Genomic DNA, 17,289 nt, shown 5'->3' on the forward strand with positions numbered 1-17,289 from the left:
CATGCTCAAGCAGCGCCTTTAAGTGGGGCATCGGTAGTCATGGAAACCAGATCTGATCTGATCGTGTCGGAGTCACAGCACATGTCATAAGATAGGGAACCAGCAACACACACAGATGCCCCCATCCACATCCTGTATGCCTCCACCAACCCATACACACACACACACACACACACACACACACACACACACACACACACACACACACACACACACACACACACACACACACACACACACACACACACACACACACACACACACACACACACACACACACACACACACACACACACACACACACACACACACACACACACACACGAGCTTCCCCCTCCTGTTTTATGGCCTTGAGCAGTAAGAGAGAGACAGGGAGCGAGGATTCAGAAATGGGGAGGCGCGAAGCAAAATGAAAGAAAAGCAGAGGAGCCTAAGATGGGGGAGGAGGAAACGGGGGAGTGTGCAAGGGGAAGAAGGGGTGGGCATGACGGAGAAAGATGGGTAGAGAGAAGCGGTGCGGAGAATGGGAGGAGGCAGCGGGCATCATATCAAAGCACCCGCTCCATCCGGGGGCCCGGACAGAGGGGCCAGTGTGTGTGTGTGTTCGTGTGTGTGTTCATATGTGTTTTACTGAGCTGATTTTGCACCTGTTGTTCCTGTTTGGGAGGATGCAGTTTTACGACCACATATATTAACTTTGAGCAAAGTTTCTCAACCTTTGGGTCAGGGGCCGACATGAGATCCAATGAGATACAGTGAAGGTCACTAGAGATTTCTAGGCATAGCAAAGATTTTATGGAATTTCTAAATGCTGGGGCTTTATAAACTAGTAGATGTTGACAAATCCTGACAATTTACAATGAAAAGATTAGAAAGAGATCCAGCATTAAAGCTTTTATCCTTTTATAGTTGCCAGTATGATATGGAGTTAAGAGTTTATCCCGGCTTAGCTGTCAACATTACCGAAAAGCTAGTTTGTCTTTTTAAAGGCAGAATGAGTAGGATTAGTCGGTTGCAGATGCACACTATATTCAATGTTCCTCCACAGCTCAACGAGGATTAACAGTGCTAACACATGATTTGTCCGCATGGCCTCGCTATACAATATATTTGCAATTTTGTTGGCGTTGTGTCTGCTTTTTTTGTAGCTTCCTCACCTGATTACTACATCCTTTTGATGTTGATGCCATGAAATTTCCTTAACATATCAAAATTAAAAGAAAAGAGAAAATACAGGCATATAGTGACACTACCCAATTGATTAATTGTAAGTATCTATCTATAACACCCCCAACAGCCCAATTACATCATGCTTTTTAAGTCTTTTTTAAGTCTCTGCTTTCCTAAAAATACAAATATATGCCAAGTACATTCTGGCAAATCTACTGCATATAAAGGCCCTGACACACCAAATAACATTTCCTGACGGACCGGATTGTTGTGTCGCCTCACGTCCGCAAAGACTTCAGCCGACGGACAAGTAGCACGCACGCACTGCGCATGCGTGAGTGGCAATAACTCTCCTTCCCAGCAGTGTGTGTCAGGGCCTTAACACGTAAAATGAAGTCTGTATTTTACCTCACAATAATAAAAACCAATAATTCAAGCATCTATAGAAGACTAATAGAGGACGCAGTGAAGTGTATGTACGCATTATGGTGTATCATGAAGATTATCAGCTCATAATAAACTGACCAATCACAGCCAAAGGAATAGAGTGGCGAAGTCCCTCCCCTTCCGGTGGACCTCCATGGGACCTTATTTCGAAAAAATTATGTATTGAAGTCAATGGAGAGAGAAAGATTATCTTTCGATCCTGTTTGAATTGTGCCACGAATTACACATAGGATGTTTTTCAATTTAAAAGATCATTTGAAACACATAAAAATGTGTCGTAAAACTGTGAAGTAACACATTTGTTTGTCAATGAACTACATCTCTCCCACAACAACACACGTCACCAAGATGGCCGTCACTACTGTCTTGTCAACAAAACGATTGGCTACCCTCACTATCACCACAATGAAACACGTCCAGAAGAATGTCATGCAAAGCTTCCTGCCTGCCTTCCTTTGATTCTCACTGAACTGCCTGGTCTTTTTAATGTTTAATGTCAACCATTTGTGCAGATAGCATGAAGTAGAAAAGATCGGCGATCACCGATGCTAGCGTTAGCGTTAGCATTTCTCCCCCGGGCTTAAATTGTGTATTATAGAATGATCACACCGGTGACAGTAGTACTCTTCAAAGGATCCACGAAATATGACTACTATTCTTACTGTTTAACATTTTGGGTTACTTAATGTTACTTCATATTAAGGCTAATAAAAATGACAAGGCTGTAATGCTAACTAACGTGCTAGCTACTAGCTAGGTAGCTAACTTGATCCAGCCACTCCTGGTTCTCTCATCAGACGGGAAGCGAAAGAACGAGCAAGACCCATTGCTGGTATGATAACAACCTGGTACTAAGCACACAGGCATCTTGTTAAAGTTATCTTATCTTAGCCAGCGCCATATAGATAGATTCTATTCTATCTATATGGCGCTGATCTTAGTTATCTCTTAGTGGAGGAAAACAATTGTGACATCACTCTTCGACTCTGGGATTTGTAGTATTTCTAGTGGCCTATTTTTCATAGTCTTATATTTCAACAGTTTAAGCGACAACATTTGACTTTTTTTACATGGAAATTATTTTTCAAAATTGACAAACATCATATGTGTAATTCATGGCACAATTCAAACGGGATTGAAAGATACGTTTTCTCTCTCCATTGACTTCAATGCATTATTTTCCCGAAATAAGGTCCTATGGACCGGAAGTAGATGGGCGTGACTTAGCCACTCTATATGTCATGCTCTGCTGCATTAACTCATTTATTTATGGGAGTGCAACATAAGGGCGGCCGACAACATAATTGACATATTATCGGTTATTATTACAGGCTGTACAGGTAGCATGCAGTGGTATCATCAGATTTTTTTTTTATGGAAACAACCATGAGCTGAAAAACTCTAAAGTGGTCCATTGGACTTTGTTGACATTTTTAACAGTTTTTTTTAAAGCACATGTATATTTAGACATCTAGCAGGCACAGAAAATACAAATGTAAGAAAACAAAAAATGTAACTTATGGTCCACTTTCTTCACCAGACAAATGTGGTAGTTGGCAAAATGTGTGATTTATTTTTGGGGTGAACCAAACAAGCAGTGAACCAAACCAGCATTATTGCATAGAATTTAACCCTTTAACTGCCGGACCAAGAAAAAAGCTATGGAAAAATTATTCTTTTGCATTTTATTATCAAATGGGCCACAAATAAGCACAAACATTTCTTTTTTTTTTGACTGATCACACAGTTTTGTCTTTATGAGCCTCTACCAAATGGTCGAGCTGGCCTTCTATGGTAAAAGTAATCATCATATACAGTACAGTATTTGTATGCATCAAACTTAAATAAAACACAAACTCAAATACATTTGTTTATTTTATGGAAAATGAGCAATATATACAATAAGATATATTCATAAAAGATAATAAATCATAATTGTAAAAAAAAGAAATGTGTTTTTCATGATAAAAGAAATACTTGCTCATCTTACTGTATATGCTGAATTGGCCTAACAGGAAACCACTGGCCTAACAGCACATGTCCATATCCTGTGTTGGCCTAACTTGCTCATATATGTGCAATTTTGGGCTGAATGCCATGCATGAAAGGTGCTATATAAATTATTATCACTCTTTCACTCTGAGACTCATAAGGCAGAACTAGATTTAGTAATACTACCATTAATCTAGCCATTTATTTACCATATTTTATAGGAAAACATCTCTGAAACTCTGAAAAAGTCACATTGCTAGCTTACCATAAAAGGCCAATTCGACCGATTGGTTGAGCATATTTTCAAAAAGATAATTACACCCTTGTTAAAACTTTTTTTGTGCATCAAGTTATCTAATTATGTTCAGTCAGTGCCCCGCCACTAAAATATGTCAAAAATGATATGTTTACCTTCCAAAAGTTGACCAAAAAGAGTGATTTCTTCAGCAGTGATTTTTAGCATTGCCAACTTTCTCAGTTGAAGCTAGCTGAAGGGCATTCTGTTTGAACCACAGTGACATCTAGAGGTTGTTTTGTGCATAACATGTCAACCAAAGGGTAGAGCTGGCTGAATCAGATGGAGTTAAACTTTTTTTTGTTTTTTTCAAAAAGATATCAAGATGCAAAATGTGCTCTACCAAATGGTGGTGCTGGCAGTTAAAGGGTTTTAAACAATGCGCTGAATAACTGTTGAATGGTTCATTTAGCTAAAGTTTAGGAATACAATTGTCTGTGGGTCTGTTACTGTGTTCGACCAAGTTTACATTACACTCTGGGACCAGGTGTCCCGCATTGTGCGCGACTGCACACAACAGCATTTTTTTCATTTGTCCCACACATTTAGCCGACGTCCCCGCATTGTATTGACAGTTGCCCTTCGAAAACAAGTCTCTTGTCCAAAGATGTTTAGAAAAAAAGAGAGGGCTATCACCATTAGCTGTGTCAGATGTCAACCAATCAATCGAGACATTTATTTACTTATGGGTTTAGCCGGTGAAGGGCGATTCCCAGAGTTTTTTTTAAAGATTTGCCAAGATTTATTTTCAATTGTGCATGGAGGTGAATACGTTTTGAAGCGACGAAACTCACAAGAAACGCCTGGCCCATAAAGAAAATATTGATCTATGGATATATTCCTCCTAAAACCAAAAGAGGAATACCAAACAGATGAGGTTACAGCAGCTGATTTAATTAACGTTTACCACACTGTGCAGCACTCGGTCCAACAGGTCAACAGTCATTTTTCAAGACTTGGAGATCACAAAAGAATACGAGAATAATTACAGATGATAGTTTGTTGGAAAATAATTCCATTCAAAACAAATATATTTAATTCCTTCACTTGCGTAGTTTGTGCAAACAATTTAACTATAGTGAAGCGTTGTTATTTATATCTATAAGCTAATAGTTTCAGTCAAAATGTTTATTTTCAAGGGTTGGATAGACATTATATTTAAATCAAAACTAGCTCTTAGCAACGCAGTAACATGGACCACATTGTCCCGCACAAACGTGCTCTTTGTCCCACACTGGTCACCCTATACACTTAAAATTGTGACATTTTCTCCAGTATGTAACATTTAGCTTCTCTTCATTCAAAGTGTTTTTTATCTTCTTCTATGTTTTCTTCTCTACATACAGTAGCAATAACGTTGAACGGGTTGAAATAGGGATAGTTTGGGCTTGTGAGGTGAAGCTCATGTTAAAACATTATTGCACTTCTGTTATGTCTGTAGTCACTTTAGATTCCCTGGGGTGGGTTCCTCCGAGTGGTATTCTGCCTCTGAACTTGGTGCAGCTTCCTGGTTGACCCTGTTTCCCCATCGTTGTGCTCCATTAGATTTCCTCTTGACACCTCCCCACTCGCTGGATTTCAGAGAGAAGGCCGTGCCCCACATTAAGCCTGTGTAAGGGGGGGGAGCTAAAATGCCACGTTCTCAAGATTGTCATGATGTGATGAATATTTCACAGTGCAATATTCTTTTTCGAAGTAAGCGATGTGTCTTTTTGTCGCACTCACCGAAGCACTTACTCCAGCTGGAAGCTCACAGATGGGAATGGCCAAGACCAAAACGCAGTTTTGACAATCTGATTTATGATGATGCTAATGGCCAAGCAGCAAAGTTAGTGCTCTGCGAGAATTCATATTCAGCTGTAAATGCAGTCTTTTTATTGCGGCCTTCAACAAGCCTTTTCTGTCAGTGTGCGGCACACATACATAGGCTACAGTGTGTGTGTGTGTGTGTGTGTGTGTGTGTGTGTGTGTGTGTGTGTGTGTGTGTGTGTGTGTGTGTGTGTGTGTGTGTGTGTGTGTGTGTGTGTGTGTGTGTGTGTGTGTGTGTAAATAAAGTGTGTATGTGCTCTCCTTAGCCTAGCATCAGTGCAGGGACCTGAGGGGCGGCAACTGCTGATCCCTCACTTCTGCTCCTTGGCCTCTCTGCTCCGGTTGCCTGGCAACCCCTCGTGTTTCCGAAGTGGAGGGGTTTATTTTGCTCAGGAAAGAGGCAAAGATTGGAGGGAATTGCATGAAATGTGGATGAAGCTGTCAACACGAGATGCTCGCTCAAGCCTCAGCACACTGGGATTTACTGATGGGAGGGATCAAGGGATTCTACTGTGTTATTTCACAGAGATACTTCAGTTTTTCTGACAACAAATATGTATTTACCACTTTAGGCTATGGTTACGAAACAAGAGGAACAATACGAATTGTGGTAGGAGCAGTGTTTCAAAACCGAAAGCATACAGTCAACTTACATGATCTTTATTTTATTTGATAATGAAAAACACTGCAACTCTTCACTGACATCTGACAGAAGAAAATCCCAGTCTTTTAGATTTCCTCTCCAAAGGTAATAGAGCAATTTCAAAAAGCAAAGGTGACTTAATTTCTTCACAGACCTGAAGCTTTGCTGGACAGATTTAATTTGTTCTACCTTGTTACATGACTATCATCCATTGCTTTATGCTGATTTAAAAAACAAGAGAATAAATAATATATTGGTAAAGCAGTTGGATCTTAAAGCCAATGAAAAAATTATTATCAATTGTACTCTTTTAAAAATTACACATTATGTCCTTGTAAGAAAATCCTAGTTAAAGTTCAGGTTTCTGATTATTATTTATTGCTCTACTTATTCAAAATGTAGTGATAAGAGCACAGGCAAAACACAGACATATCTCAAGTGAAATAACCAAAATAGTTATGACAACATTGATACAAAATAAATGTTGATGCAGTATCACATAACACAGTAAGACGGCGAATAAGAGTTCTTAACCAGTGGCGTCATCAAATAAATAAATGGTCTGTCTTATCTCAGTTTAGGGTGTCGTTTTTTTATTACATTTTGAGAAGAATATCTAAGGATAGGAATATAGCCTTTATTTAAGATGCCATAAAGCCAGCCTAAATTCAAAATAACTGTTTGGCAATGACAATGAATATGGGAAACAACAGAAACAACAAAATGATTTAAAGACTACTCAAACGGCATTATATTAGTATTATTATTATTGGTCATTATTATAAAAGGGAAGAGATGATTAATGCCAGATTAAACTGTAGGCTTATTTCTATCTGCAGTCCCTGAGGGTGCACACAGAACAATTAACAGACACTAAAAACATTCATTAACATGCAACACCATTACAGAGTTTCTAACACTCTAACAATCACACAGACACATCTACAAGCACACATCAAAGTCTAAACACCAGCACATCCATCCAGTACAATTATAATATTACAATTCAATTAAATAAAAAACCTGAATCATTGTCAAAATGATGACAACAACACTAGCTGCTCAATATACATTTTTGGAGGAAATATGGGAAAAATTGCGAAAGGCTGTGCACGTATTATGCTCAGCAGGAACCTTATTCCAATGAGTGATGGGTGTAAATGAGAAAGCCGATTGTGTAAAGGCATTCCGCCTTAGTGGGTTGTTTGATTCTGAGTTGAGAGCAGATTGAGCTTTGCTTTTTATTTTTTATTTAAAGAGTACCTCTCCTCCTACAACATAAGTGCTTCTGACATATTTGTTCTCAATGATAGCAAGCTAGCCAGAAGACAAGTGAGAGCCATTGATATATTGCATGTCCACCTTGAATAACCTACAGTCTTAACATCAATGCTGCATAACTGGACGAGTGCTATTGGAAGAATTAAATTTACTTTTATAATCTTTGAGGTTAAGAGGAGGACAAAGATAGGATAGGACACAGCCATGAGTTTAGGAATGGCTTCTATAACAGGAGGATAAGATAACAGATAAGCAATTACAATCGTTTACTGTCGTTATTCCCCATATCCAAAACAGAACCAGAAATCCAAACCTAGCACTTTTTTGCGGTGCTACTGTGCAGTAAATATCCTGAAAAATGCTCTCATTCAACTTAAAGAAGACCTACAAATATGAAAAAGCCTTTAGCTGATGCAATTTCAGAATCTCACAGCAGGTTTTAGGATGTTGTGTGCATGCTGCCTTCATGCAGTAATCTTATTATCTCTACCAGACTGTGGGGAAAAAAAACAGACTGTTGACAATCGACAAATTTGTGTTATGAAGCGCTTTTGAAAGAAAGAGATATGGGAAATATGCAGGCAAGGCCCTGGCTCAGCAAATACTGCTCAATATTAAGTTCCTTTGCAGCAGGAAGGACAATATTTACAGGAAACACATAAGTGCAGCCTGCCATTGTGGTGGATTTCAACTATATGGTTAAGCTATAATAAAATATCTTGCTCCAAACTCAGCAAATCTCCCAGGGGAATCTAGCAGGGGCTAATGCCTTGATTACACTCTGAGACACTTGTGACTTTACTCGTGCAAAATGTACTTTATGTTTATCTCAGTTGCACGCAGGCTAGGATTTATTTTCAAACCTTTATTTAACCAGGTAGGTCCCATTGAGATCATTGATCTCTTTTTCAAGGGAGACCTGTAATTAGTTTGACTCTTATTACAATACATGGCATACTTAAGCGTCAGGTCAGTTTTTATATTTCCTGCAGTTACTGTAAACATGTGGGTAGGCAGGAAAAGGATTTTGTTGCTGCTGCAGATTTTGACAAATCACACCTACATCATACTAATATAATTATCTGCATTTCGAGGTGCCGTGCTGACGAACCTGACCCCCTTTGTTTTGGTTTGTGTGTGTTTGCGAGCACCATGTGCTATTTCCAGCTGGCATATGAACTCAGCAGATGAACCCAGATCAGCTGTTTGTCCTCTAGAGGAGGTTTTCTGACTCATCTGATTGGCTAGCAACTGTGTGTCACAATGTGTATATGTATATGTGTGAATGTTTGCCTGTCTGCAGTGCTGTGCTTGTGCAAGTAAGCGAGTGAGAACACAAATGTATGTTTTTGAGAACAAAATGTTTATATGTGCATTTGAACTACCAACAGCTGCTTATTGCGAACATTGAAAAAGAAAATATTAACAGCTTTGTGAACAAAGATAAAAACAATGGTTCAACAAAGCTGTATAATGGTGTGAGGAATACATAAAACAAAACAGAAACAGCTGTTCGTTTTGGCCAAATTCACAAATTAGTAAGGCACATTATTACATAAAAAATTACTGAAGCCCATTGTTTAAAATATATTTTACTTTGAGGTCTGCTGCAATGTTTATCTATTCAATTAATTCCTATAAAGCTCTCTTAATGTACGATTTGTGGCGGTGCTTTGAGCCAAAATAGAGTTGTTATTTTGTGCCACCAATAAAAGGATAGGCAGTAAGTCTTTCTTTTTTCAATAACTCCTTTAGGGATTGTTCCTGTATCATGATACAATGAGCAGAGCTGTAGTTACCACCGTCTAATCAGGTTTAAGTCATTCCAAGAACAGACCCAGTCCAGTCAAGACTGAGTCCAAACCAAATGTAATCCTCTTCAAGACCATAGTAGGCAATCGTGTCTTTTTAACCCCCTGTTGTGTTCGTTTCCCCCACCCCCCCTTACTTTGGTGTTCGTGGTCAAATTTGACCGGTCCTGTTTTAATACATTAACATAAAAAACATTCATTATCACCAAATTTCATTTAACACCCTTTCAAACTGTAAATATTGTATGACTAATGGTATACATGAAACACTGCAGTAAATATACGAAGAATAGACACTGAACATGTATTGCGTGTGCCAGGTGTGATCCATGTGGGGGGATGGGCACATAAGGGGGGGAACACATCTAGTGTGTGTGTGTGTGTGTGTGTGTGTGTGTGTGTGTGTGTGTGTGTGTGTGTGTGTGTGTGTGTGTGTGTGTGTGTGTGTGTGTGTGTGTGTGTGTGTGTGTGTGTGTGTGTGTGTGTGTGTGTGTGTGTGTGTGTGTGTGTGTGTGTGTGGCTGTGTGTGTGTTTTATCTGATCCGGATGGTTACTAATTCCTTTTCTTTATGACCGGGAACACCATGGGTGTCACAAAGTTGACTAAATCATCAAAAATTCAATGAAAGTGGTGATCAGCAATTTTATATGTTCAAATGTCTACTGGGATATCATAAAGCCTTAATGCAATCGAATGTAAAACGGAAAAGTTATGATTGATGAAAGTAGTAAATCGGTCAGATTTGACCCGAACACAACAGGAGGGTGTCTCCTGTGTACACAGCTTGGACAACAGCTCCTTTTGATGAATACAGGCATACAGGCAAAATAGTAGATAACAGATTAGTATGAATAGCAAATTTATCAATGTATCAAGGGCCCTATTATTCTTTTTGGACTTTTCCCTTTCCTGTGGTGAGTTACATTATATAGGTTTTTGTGCATGTAAATGGTCTGCAAAGGCTAAAATCCCAAAGTTCCCTCCAGAGGGAGTTTCTCTCCCACACACTCCCCCCCGGCCTGAAATGCCTCCATTATACTCCTTTGTTTACTTCCTTAACATGGTGACATCACTATGTAATACTCACGCTTCTATTGATTAGCGCTCCAACACATTGTATGTGACAGGGGGTGGGCCACCTGAGAGCTTGCCAGCTAACCAATCAGAGCCGACTGGGCTCTGGTTTCAGACAGAGGGTGAAAAGAGGTGCTGCAGCACAGGCAGTATGAGAAAAATAAAGAGCTTTTTGTACATTAAAACATGGAGACATGTCACAGTGGACTCGCAGTGGTTCTCAACTGGTCAGGCCAGACCTTCAGACTTGGCTAAAATGGTGAAAATCAGTTTTGTAGTGTTTATACAGTATAGCTGTTGCGGAGGATATCATGAAGCCTTGTTCCGATAAAAAAACTTTAGCGTAGTTATTATATAATCTGAACTTGAAACGGGTCACGGGAGTCCCGAACACAACATAAGGGAAAAGTTTAATGAGATGATGGTCATCAAGTTTCTAGAATCAAAGCTAAACTGTATAACATAAAAAGGCACACTTGTAATGTACTCCATAAAAAGGCACACTTGGAGCCAATCCTGCAAATTCAGTACGAGTGAAAAACGTGACATGCTGAAAACCCAACCCCAGTAGGGGGGTCTGGGGGGATTGCCTCCCATGAGATTTTTTGAAATGCTAACATATAAAACTACGCATTCTGGTACATTCTGAGAAGAAAATAAATAAATCTATTACTACCCGACATATTAATAATATTTTATGCCATTGTTTGTTTTTCACTTAGTTCTGACAGCTGAACTTGCTGCTCCTCAGAGAGAGAAGAGCAAAGAGGAGATAGTTTGTGTGAATTACTTTAAATTGTGGGTAAGGGTAGATAGCTCCCATTGTTCTGTGACCATTCAGTCATCAAACCGGGGGTTATATTTCATTATGTGTTCATTCTTATCTGAAGTTGTACCCATGGATGTATAAAGAAGTTCTTCTCCGTGGGGACTTCCGGCAACAATCTTGATTCTGGTTGGCCAGAATGCGTTTTATTGAGAAAATGATCACTACGTGACAGAAGTTTTCAAAACCGTTTATGGTATCCGGTACTTCCAGTTCAACGCCTACTGCATGCACAGCGTTAGAAAATCGGGCCTTCAAAATAAAAGTTAGACTTTAAAAAAATCGACCCACTCGAAACGGGTCCGCGACCCACCAGTTGAGAACCACTGACTAGAGGCACACTATACCAATATAAACCTGAACATTAGAATAATAGGGCCCCTTTAAACTAGATTACTGGCCCATAATACTTAATAATTTGCCAGAGACAAAGACTATTCTGAGTCAAAGAAGGCACAAGACCAATTGTTGTCAAATACTTCAGAAAGTGGACTTTGAGTCTTGTGTCCGGACTCAAGTAGGCCTACCACAGCCCTGACCATGGGTGTAATTTCCACTGGGGACATGGGGGACATGTCCCCCCCACTTTTCAAAATCCCGTTTGTGTCCCCCCCACTTTTCAAATGTGTTTTTTCTTCTTCTTTTTTACGCAAGTAAAAGTGGTCATGGAGGAGCGTCTGTGTGTGCGTGGCAGGAGCGCATTTTGTATGAGAGAGAGAGACAGAGAGAGACGGAGAGAGACAGAGAGAGTTACGGGGGTTGTTGTTAGCATCTGGTGCTAGCTCGGCGCTAACGGAGATTAGAAGCTGTTTCAACAATAAGGAGAGGGAGAGTCCTCTCCTGTCGGACTGAGAGGCTGAGGTAACATCAGCTCAGGGAGGTAAAGGACTCGCTGAGTGATTATATTGTAAACTTTAGTCTAAGTTATCTCAGTGGGTCTCAAACGGTTTGGTCTAAACAAATATGTCCATCTATTTAATATAGTTGTTCAAAATAAGTAAAGAAATTATTCCAATGTCAATAAAGAATTAAAAACAAAGTTTTAAAGGGGAGTGAGTAGTAAAATATGCATAAATAAAAAGAAAGAATGCAGACTAGGTAAGATAAAGATAGGAGAGAGGAGTATATCAATGATGTGTTATTGGTTGTGAGAATATTTTAATGGTTTTTGGAGTATTGAAATATATACAGGTCTGTTTCATATGAGTGTTGAGAGCTGTATCCATAAATCTCTTAATTTGTGCACCAGATTGATGCATTTAACTTCAATTTAAAGAAACAAATCTTACCGGGGGTGCATGCCCCCGGACCCCTCTATAGGATGTGAGGTCATCACAAATAAAACAGGTTCATGGATAGATAAGTTTGCACACTCATTATATACACTACACATTTTTCTTGGATTAGTTAAAAACATAGTCCCTAATATATATGTGTAGAAAGGCAGGAAATTGAATTAAATCGAGAACAATGTTTGATTGCGGAGGACACCCTGTTTTGTGTCCCCCCCACTTCTCAAACCAAAGTTACACCCTTGGCCCTGATTATGGGTTTAGTGCCGGATCAATGTATGACATTTTCGCGACAATCGCAAACAATTTGTGGGACTCAGAACTGTTTACAATCAAAATTCCGATATATTTAAAATAACAAATCCAATCATAGCTTAAAGATAATGGCCACTAGATGCACTGCTGCCAACTTAGCAGCCAATTCATTCATGTGTGTGTGTGTGTGTGTGTGTGTGTGTGTGTGTGTGTGTGTGTGTGTGTGTGTGTGTGTGTGTGTGTGTGTGTGTGTGTGTGTGTGTGTGTGTGTGTGTGTGTGTGTGTGGGTATATATATAGATATGTTTGTTGCAGAAGTAGGACATAGCTATAGTATGAGGGGCTTTCCCAGAGGAAGCCAAGTTAGTCATTCTGCCCGTCTTTGATCTTTATTCATCACCTCTTTATATAATTCATACACTGCATATATACTAACTGTAGGTGGAGAGAGGGGAAAGAAGGTGCAACTTTTAATGATTCGACAACAGGAGGAGAATTGAAGTCACGACTAGAATAATAAGCACGAACAAAGTTCATCCAGTTATTCCACCTGCAGAGAATCTTAAATGTGCAGCGAAGATATTAAACTGGCATCATTTTGCAAATGAAGTCGGAAATGCATTTGCATTATGATGACAAAAGCCATAACCTGCCACGTTGTACGACATTACTGCTATTAAAAAGTGCTTCCAGAAGGAGAGGCAGGAGGTTAAATGGGGAAGGACAAATGTGAGTGTCAGAGGAAATTAGAAGGATGTATTGGTTTGTTTCGGAAGGCTCACATCCCTTAGGTATTTGGTCTTTTTTACTTTGAGAAATAGCCATCTTTGTTTTTCCTCTCTTAACTCTCTGATTGTTAGGGTCAAGAGTCACATATTTAGAAATCTGAGTCAGTAGCTGCAGGGCTTTTTCTCTGCACGGCCTCCATGTTGCCTGCATGGCTGTCTCTGCATCTATAGCTGCTAGCTAGCTGAAGAAATCTGCTCTTTCTGTCCACTCATGCATATCTTTGCAAACACGGATGATTTATTACACTGTACTACACTATTTTTCCGAAACATTTTTACTCTAAAAGGAAACAAAAAACAGCTAATTTGAATATAATGCTGGAATGTAGCAGTGCACTTACTCTTGGTGAAGAATGTGTCATCAAGTGCGTTGTACAAAGAATAACAATACAGAACCGTTGTTTGGGTTTGTATTGTTTTGGTCTGTCTGAATAAGGATGATGAATAGGGTATGAAGGGACACATTCCAGAGAAACTGAAATAATTGCTTTTGGGATTTTCCCTTTCCTGTAGTGTATTATATACGTTTTTGTGCATGTAAATGTTCTGCAAATGCTAAATCTCATTATTACTTCTTCTACGTTTCAGAGACAAATATTCACATTTATGACACTACATTTATTTTAAAGCTAAAGTGACTAAATGTTTCAGATCTCTATTTTAAATACAGAAACATACACAATGTACGATAATGGACATACAAAGCACAAATAACTAAAAACTCTAGCAGTGAAAATGTAATTTAAAGGGGACCTATTATGCAAAATTAACTTCTTCATGTATTTTCTACATCAACATGTGTCCCCTCTGTGTAAAGAGATTCTGAAAGTTTCAGAAAAAAAGATTGGTTCTCTTTTTGTCCTGATCCATTTATATAAGAAACCTGTCTGAAAATGAGCTGATCAGATTTTGGCCACTTTATGATGTCATAACGATTTTTTGGCTTGTTAGCCAATTAGCCAATCACCAACCAAGGTAAACCCCCCCTCATCTAAAGTAACAGACAGAGAATCAGCACTTTTGAAACAGGGCTGAAACAGAGGGGATTATGGGATGCTGCAATGATCTGTTTGGTATTTGGATCAAACACTTCAGATACATGTTTTGTATATATATCTGAGACTGAGACTTATAATATTGATGAAAAACAGTATAATAGGGGACCTTTAAGAAAAAGTTATTATAAGCATCAATACGTCAAGTGTTAAAACTATTACATTCAGGAAAAAAGCCTGTTCGTAATGTTTAAAATGTGTAAAGCAACTGGAGTAAAAAAACTACAATTCTTGGAGAAGTAAAAACCACAATTTTATTATAATATTGACTATTTACATTTTATTTTTGAGTTATGAGACGCTTCTGGTGTTATAACAGCCTTGTATCAGATAATATCGTATGTCAAACACACACTAACACAGTGATATGAGGGTTTATCCTTAGGGAGTGAATTCCATTAACCAATTTCCACCCGTGCTGCTACAGAGCGGAGCCTCTTACTGACGAGTTACACTAACAATTGCTTTTCTGTGCTGTTTGTAACAAGATTGTTTGTCAGTGTCACTCAGAGCAACAGTAGGCTTATACTTCGCCTGGTTTGTCCCATGGCATGCGAAGAGCGGGATGCCTCCTGCTCATCCTTTGCAGTGAATGTGTGTGTGGTGACTATGGTAAGGTGCTACCACACTGTCTGCTCTAAAGTCAGCATCTCTTCCCTTGGGCATCAGTGTTTTCCTCACAGCTCCACTCGGCTTAATAACATGTCTCCGCAGAGGCGTCAGGACCCTGAATAACAACAGCAGTTGTAATTGCATTTGTATGTGTGATTGCGGAGAGGCGGAGAGAACTATTGGTGTGGTTCCTTCTGTGTGTGTGTGTATGTGTTTATGGATTTGCTTCCCTCTCATGCGTTTTTCGCTCTGTGTGTGCTCATTTTGTAGCAGGCTTGTTCATTGGGTCTGTGGGGAGGTGTGCTTTCTGCTGACTTTGTTTGGTTCAAAGCCTGAGGCTCATGCTGATCAATATTATCCCGGACCCACCACGTCTATGTGCAGCTGATTGGCTCCCTGCGTGGCAGGCAGCCGCAGCTTAACAGCGGAAAGTCATACGTCAATGTTACTCACATCTCTTTGGGTATATTTTTGGACACACCCTTAATCACTCAGAATGTGCGTGCAATTGTGTTTAACCTTAAAACTCTGAAAACTCTAAAAATACATTGCTTTTATTAAAAGAAGCAGTGACATTTAAGTAAATGTTATTACAGCATGGCGTGCAGTCATCATCACGTATTGGAAAACCTAACCAGTAGTTGTGTGTTTTCTAGGGGACAGTTAGTAACTTGCCAATAAAACATTGATGACATTTCTGGCTTTAGGCTAGTGTTTAGCATTTGTTTCTAGGGAGCAGACTTTCCAATTGAGTTTATGTGTGGGTGTCTTCACTCTTGTCTGAATTGTGTTGCAGCTAAGTGAACTAGCGTACAATATGCCCAAACTCAAATTTGTATTTCTATCAGTCTGCAATCAATATGTCCCATAAATGTTTATATTTTGTCTCTGTAGGGGCAAAGAAAATGAGGCCAATTAGTATGTTGTCCTTTCGGCTGAGGCTGGCAGGCCCCTTGTTCACAGTGACACAGGCATAAACATCAGCACCGTCTCATCTGCGTCTGTTTGTGTTCTCCTCAGGTCTGGACGACTGTCTCCAGCAGTACGTGAAGAGTTTCGAGCGAGAGCAGATGGGGGGAGAGCAGCTGCTACACATCACCCATCAGGAGCTGGAGGAGCTGGGTGTCACCAGAATAGGACATCAGGAGCTCATCCTGGAAGCTGTCGACCTGCTCTGTGCCCTGGTCAGTCACTCAGCCTCTGTTACTCACTGACACTGTCCCTCTCAATCCATGGATTGGTTGGGGGTGAGGTTCAAATGCAGGATATGTGTTTGTGTGTTGTTTAGTATTTGACTAACACAATATTGAACCCCAAAACGGACAAATGTTAGTAAAAGCTTACATCGCAGATCCAAAATAGGTCTCACTACATTAATAAATAGTAGTTACCTTATTTAACTAGCGTTACCTTGCAAACTTTGTAAGCTAACATATTTTAGCTACTGTTACAAGATTTGACAGTGGAATATCTTTAAGCAATATGCACTGCCATGTGAAGTTTTAATGATGAAAGTTAGCTAAAGCCAGGTAGCTGGCTAAAAAGGCAAGTGCTGCTAACCGTGTTTAGCAAACATTTTTCATTTAAGCTTGCTAGCTAAAAAAATGCTTGTGATGAGACTAACAGCTCTACACGCAACCCAGTCTCATGGCATTTCGTGTTCACCAACACGATTTTTAATCTATTGATTTGTGTTCACCAACACAATGTTCCCCTTTTTTTTCGTGTTGCACAGCACAATTTTAAAAGCAATGTATTTTTACTGGTAATGTGTTTCGTGCCTGCAGCACGTCTTTTTCTCCGGTAGGGTCGTGGAAGACCGGAAGCTGTGTGTTTCATAAAAACATGTTCTTACCATAGACTGTATATATAAATGGACGTAGTGTCCGTGACGTCACCCATAGGATTCTGCAGAGTTGCCGAGAAGCCCTTAGTAGGT

At 39.5% G+C, this 17,289-nt stretch overlaps 1 protein-coding gene across 1 annotated transcript in view; it reads left to right on the forward strand.

The window, feature by feature from the left end:
• The window catches only part of LOC307033414 (connector enhancer of kinase suppressor of ras 2), a 119,072-nt gene that overhangs the window by 9,159 nt on the left and 92,624 nt on the right, over positions 1-17,289 (forward strand). The window contains 1 exon segment of the mRNA XM_079671880.1: positions 16,371-16,534. Within this exon segment, the coding sequence (XP_079528006.1) occupies positions 16,371-16,534 (164 nt within the window).

Source organism: Notothenia rossii (genome assembly GCF_949606895.1).
Source record: "Notothenia rossii genome assembly, chromosome: 3".
In the NCBI taxonomy this organism is placed as follows: Eukaryota; Metazoa; Chordata; class Actinopteri; order Perciformes; family Nototheniidae; genus Notothenia; species Notothenia rossii.